The sequence below is a fragment of the Brachyhypopomus gauderio genome, chromosome 1 (assembly GCF_052324685.1).
Source record: "Brachyhypopomus gauderio isolate BG-103 chromosome 1, BGAUD_0.2, whole genome shotgun sequence".
Taxonomy (NCBI): domain Eukaryota; kingdom Metazoa; phylum Chordata; class Actinopteri; order Gymnotiformes; family Hypopomidae; genus Brachyhypopomus; species Brachyhypopomus gauderio.
Window position 1 is genome coordinate 31,001,019 of NC_135211.1, and position 6,000 is coordinate 31,007,018.

Genomic DNA, 6,000 nt, shown 5'->3' on the forward strand with positions numbered 1-6,000 from the left:
GAAAAACATTTGCTTCCTACTAGCTGTTCGGAGGTTGCATATTCAATTTCTCTGGTCCTTAAAGGGAAACCCAGCTTATCAATCACCTGGCAAATAAAGTCAGCAGAGCGTTCGTCGATGGTTCGTCCTACCTCCATCCAGTTCTGGGGGCCACATTCCTTGCCGGCGAAGGCACACTCTAGAAGCATGTCTTCCATGCGGTGCCGCGTGCGGTTGTAGAACTCTGCGAGGTTGAAGCGGACACTCTGGCGGTCGGGCTCTGGGGCCAGCTGGAACCCGGGGGCCATGTTGTCTTCATAACCCAGGAGGGGCCCCATGAAAACCAGGTCGCTGTAGCTCATCCGCGAACGGCGGAAGCCGTTGTAGTTGCAGAGGGTGATGGCGGGGAAGGTGAAGTTACTGGCGCTACGTTCGTCCAGCATGGTGATGTGGTCGTATGTCAGGTAATAGGCTATGCGGTCGCCTATCTGGGACAGGAACACTGACAAGGCGAACAGGAAGCACACTGCCCAGATGCCCTGGCGCTTGCTGAATTTCTTGTTCGGCACAAAAACATGGTTAGGGCCATGGAGGCTGCAGCCACTGAAGAAGGTCGCCAAGTCGAGGTTGGGCTCCTCTTCCTCTTCTGTCTCTTCATAGACCTCCAGCCCATCGCTAACATCCTTGAAATGGCCTTGCGAGATGTCTTCCAAGCTCACCACCTGTTTGAAGTTTTCGTTCACGCTGCCCTGGTAAGAGCTGACAGGATTGTCCTCGTCCGTAGCAAGGGACATGGTGCAGGTGATTCGGACCATGGTTGAAGCCGGTCGGTGAGTCTGGTGGAGTAAACTTGAAGAAGGATCGGCCCCGGCTGGAGACTCCTAGCTCGCAATCGAGATAGATGCAGGACACGAGAGTTTAAATGGGTCCTCGAGGCGAAACAACAGACTGCATGCAAGCGAATCACAGCATTCAGACGAACACTACAAGATCATGACAGAGTTCACTAATGCTTCAGCTCAAGATGTGACCTTACATAGAAAAACTTGACAACAGTTGCAAAAAACCCAAACCCACAACAGGTGAGAAGCAACTTATCATGAAAAGAAACAGCTCGGTTTGGTCCAGGCCTAAGAGACCATCCTACATAAATGGTCCGAAGATTCCTCATGACAATCATCACAAATCCATCTCACCGAGACAACAACACGTAAGCCAGAAGGTCATGCTATCGCCACGTCAAGGAGAACGAAAGGCGCCATCAGACAGACCTTGTCCGCTTCCCACAGGACGCGAGGGGGGACGAAAGGTCTTCGGCGATGTGCGGCACGAGCGGTGAGCTGCCTGTCCTGGGAGCGGCAGCCGGGAGTCCGCTGCCCCGCGTGATGGTCTGAGGAGGTGGCGACGCCTCCTACCCGTCCACGCCCACAGTCGGGGGAGAAAGAGAATCAAGATCTTGCCACTTCATACTCCCATAGCTCCCACCACAGCTTCTCCCAGCGCATGATGTCAGCACCTGATCATCTTTCTCCCCTTCCCAAGAGGACAAGCTGCATTTTAAATGTGTCAAACGTTAACTTTTAGCTGTTTACGCCATTCAAGCCAAAAAAAAAAAGAAGGCTATCGCGTCCAGTAATAGTGATGAACACAGGTTCTTAAAAAAGACATTAAATCATTGTTTCACAAATATCCGCAACAAAACAAATAATAATCAAGGATAGGACCAGCTGGTGGCAGACAGCCATGAGAAATGTTAATAGGGACAGTCAGCTATATGGTTGCCAACTCTGTGAACAGGAAGCTTTCGTTTTTCCACCACGTATTTCATGTGGTAACGACACAAATCTTTAAATGTGCACCTACACATGGTTGAACCACAAAGCAACGTGTGGGATTGAGACAGGTGTGGAGTCCTGATTAGACATTTAGCAACCGACATTTTGTTACTATATTTGCTCCGGTTTGCCATCACATTGCCATGGGGTCTACGGTGGGTCTGTGCTGTTTACAGAACTGACTTGCAAGCCTTTTTCACAAATTCTTATCAAGGAAAAAACGTCTCACTGGCACATTATCCCAGCAAAGCCCCTGCAAAACCCAGTAAACAAACTGTCAAGTGTTTATCTACATACTCCTGTCTGGGGGAGGACAAAATACAGTTTCCTCTCAACATTTTCATTCCGTAAGCTAACATCTTATCCTATTTACAATCTGCCATTTAATGTTTGGCTCTATGAGTTATTTTAACATGCTCCACAATTTAGAAGCAATCTCAGTCTGCAGCCTTTTAGTTCTGGATAATCTCCCTTGAACCCACATTCCCTTGATCATATTGGCTGTCAGAGACTGAGAGCTCTTCCTTTCTGCATCCAGAGGAAAACAGATCTAACTATTGATTTTGGCTCAATCAGATAGGCAAAGGCTTATTTTCAGAAGGCCAAGTGGCAATGGGAAGGAAACGGTGGCACCACAGAGCAAACACTCTATTAGCGATTCCACAAAGCACTACGGGCACGTAGTGACGGGCGCGGAGTGACAGGCACAGCTGCGTCTCTGGCTGTGCTCCATCACCAGCACGGCCACAGAGCCCATTTGCAGCGTTTGTTAGCCGGCTGTGGGCCGCCAACTCACCCACAGCACTTTGACTAGAAGATGACAGTACTGCCGCGGCGGGACACTTGTCAGGTGTTGCAAGCCCAGACGAGGACGAGACGTACACGACCAAAAACATGAACCGCGTTTAAACCAGCATCCTCAGAAATCAACAAAGTTTTGGTAAAGGCAATAGCAAATCGCCTCTTTCCTTCTGATCAGGCCATGCCCCTTATTGCCCTGTCTCACCACGTGATGTTATAACCTTTGATTTACTAAACAGAGCAACTGAAGCCTTCTCACAATCACAGGCATTGTATGTATGTCAAAATAAGACTCCAAAGACCGAGCAAGTAATCTCTACCGAGCACAGTAGTTGTTTGCACAGCTCACTGAACTAAGACAAACAATCAGCTTCAATTATTTCCAATGAAATATTCTTTAGGCTCCAGTGCAAGAAGCTAAAAATATTTTCCCCCAGTTGATTGTACGAAATGGAAGGAAAAAACAGTTACAATGACGACTCAATGCCATTTCCTGTTAAATGTTATAATCCACAGATGATAAGGGCTAAAGTGTGTGGAGGCCAGTCTGTGCCCTTTCAATACCTTAATTATTTTTGTCACATTAAACACCTTCAAGGGTTTTCAGTGACCCTGAGATGCATGTGGAATCCAAGAGTCCAAGCTCTATGAACAAAACCAGGTCCAAAGGACACAGCACTCACTGCAACCTTGCAATACAAAACGCCTGTCCTTGTTATGTCATTTGTGCTCTAACACTGAAGGAAACAAGTACGTTGCTTCAAAGACACAAAGGCAAGCGTCCATCACTTTTGGGGCCTGCCTTGCCAGCAGGTGGCGCAAGTATTCCTTATTGTACGGTTTCTCTTAAAACCTTGCCACAAGAAGTATGAAGGAAAGTCGCTAGAGGCCAACCCCACATATGCTCACATTTCTGTGGCTGATCCACTCCGTGATCGTAACCCCTGGCCAGTGTGTTAATATTCCACATGTAGAACTCAAATTAGTGCTAAATACAGAAGCGCATTTTTCAACTATTGGTGTGCTCAGGTGTACATCAGTGGTCAAATGACAGCTACAATACTGTCCCTTACTCCACACACGCCATTTGTTAATGATTCCAGAACAGCGTGCTGTTGTTTGGGAAATAATAGTTTCAATGATCAAGTACATTTCGTGGTGTAGTGGGTATAGCCCACAGGCCCCGGGAACACTGTATCATCTGGAGCTCCTGCAACATCCCACTTCAGTGGTACTGAGTAACGGTAGTGATCTGGAGTCACACCTGTCCCCTAGGTAACTACGGGAAGGGTTGTGATGTTCACATCTGTAATACCAAGTAACCATCAGTGATTACAAAAACACACGAGTTCATTTCGTATTCGAGACCCAGAGCTGTCTCTGCTCCACGTTAAGAAGGACTTTGCTACTGCCCACATCGGCCACTGGGGGGCAGTGTGAGTTTTCCAGTGAGCCCGGGACTGAGTTGGTGTTTGTGTTGAGAGATGGTCTCGAGCCTCCACTGTTTTCACTCAAGTCCTTCTCTGCAGCTTAGCCGACAACTATGATAGACCTGTTGTTACCATGGATACCCACCACAGGATCTACCACAAGAAGATGCAGGATATGGTAGTCTGTCTACACACACACACACACACACACACACACACACACAAAGAAAGAAAAAAGAAAATAAATGACACTGTGACTCTGATCCACTATGAGAGTGGGTGAATAAAGCCTTGGATGACAAACCCAAACATCACAGACACTGCCAATGCTAAAAATAGCAGGTTACAACAACAGCAACACTTGCCAGGCGGTAGCTGGACACAGTTGGACACCTATACATGTCCCCCTGGTTCTGAGGCGTCACCCGCAAAAACAAAAGCTGTTAGCAGGCAATGAAAACAAGAGCGACCCAAACGAGTCAGACACTAGGGGGACATGAGACGGTGTCATTACACGGGACGAGGCTGCGTCAGCCCAGAGCGGCAAGGCGGCCTTTTAAATGAGCTGTTTGGGCCGAACGACACGTTCCTAATCTGGATCAGTATGCGCCAAAGAGAGACAGCTCCCCTACTGTCAAAGAATGAAGAATATACTATCGGGAGAGGGGGAGGGTGGGAGGTGTTCAGGGAGGGAGAGAACGAAGGAGGGAACGAGGGAGAGAGAGCCATTGGTTTACTTTCATATGCAGTATGAAATTTCGACTATTCGTAGAGTGAACTCAAGTTATGCTTACAGACTGCTAAGTTATTAGATTTCTGAACAGCTTGTTCATGAGGCTTACATGGCCATTACAATCACATTTACCCTTATACAGAACAACACCGATGTTACGTCATTCAACAACTGTAACTCGTGACTTATTTCTGAAAATGAAATATTAAGATATCATCACCAGGGAAAGCAAAACAATATACAACTTCCGCTGTGACGCAAAGCTGCAAACATTTGTCGACATGTTCAACGAAGGGAGCCACTGTTGAAATGGACATCTGAACAAACGAACAGCCCGTTCAACCGCACACAGCTTACCACACAATCTAAGCCGGCTCAGAGAACATACGGCTTAATTCCTGAAATAAGCAGGCTCACGAAACATACGGTTTGCTGCATGAAATATGATGGCTCAGAGATCACGGCTTACTGACTGAAATAAGCCGGCTCAGAAGACATCGGCCTTCAGAACCATTTAGAAGACATCGGCCTTCACAACCATTCAGAAGACATTGGGCCTTCAATACCATTCAGGCTTTCAAGATTGACGGCGTGCTGGAAGTTCACGGAGGGCCGCAAGTTCCATTTTTGTTCCGATTCATTTGAGTCTCACAGGGAGCCTGTAGCTGGTGCCCCTGTGCAGACAAGCATGGTTACATCAGATCCACAACAGTACATCACCGTTCCTTTGTCATTTAAAGAAATGTCAGGGAGACATACAGTGTTACATACAGTGTTAGGCAGTGCCCGTTTGGCGACACTCACGATTAGGACGACAGACTACAAACTCTTGTGTCACGACACAAGTTAGTGCTACACACTAACACTATTATACTCGTAATAAATATGTACCATTAAAAGTGTAACACTTAAGCTCCATTGCTGTGCTCAGTTATAGCCCATGTAACTCAGTATGAAAGAGAGAGCTTTATGCTTACTTATTGATTACAGATAGACTAACTCGTAATACGATGAGAAGGTTGTAGCGAAGCCTAATTTAAGAAACAGAAGACGGGGTGACTGTGGGGAGATGTGAGACGCCCTGGATGGGACGTGTGAGTTGTGGAAGCTATTAGGATGTTCATCAGGTCAACGTGGGTTGATAGTTGTTAAAAATGAGCGGGGTGGGTGTAGCAAGCAGTGGACGAGGACAGTAATAAGGCAAGAAGAAGAAATGTCCACG

General features: G+C 47.1%; 1 protein-coding gene across 3 annotated transcripts in view; it reads right to left on the reverse strand.

The window, feature by feature from the left end:
- Positions 1-6,000, reverse strand: part of asic1b (acid-sensing (proton-gated) ion channel 1b) — a 193,583-nt gene that overhangs the window by 62,055 nt on the left and 125,528 nt on the right. The window contains exon 1 of one of the 3 annotated variants that reach the window (XM_077008766.1): positions 132-1,346. The exons of the other annotated variants lie outside the window; for them this stretch is intronic. Within the exon in view, the coding sequence (XP_076864881.1) occupies positions 132-794 (663 nt within the window). The 5' untranslated portion in view covers positions 795-1,346. Of the gene's footprint in view, positions 1-131; positions 1,347-6,000 lie in introns of those variants that run through there. 3 annotated transcript variants of the gene reach the window in all.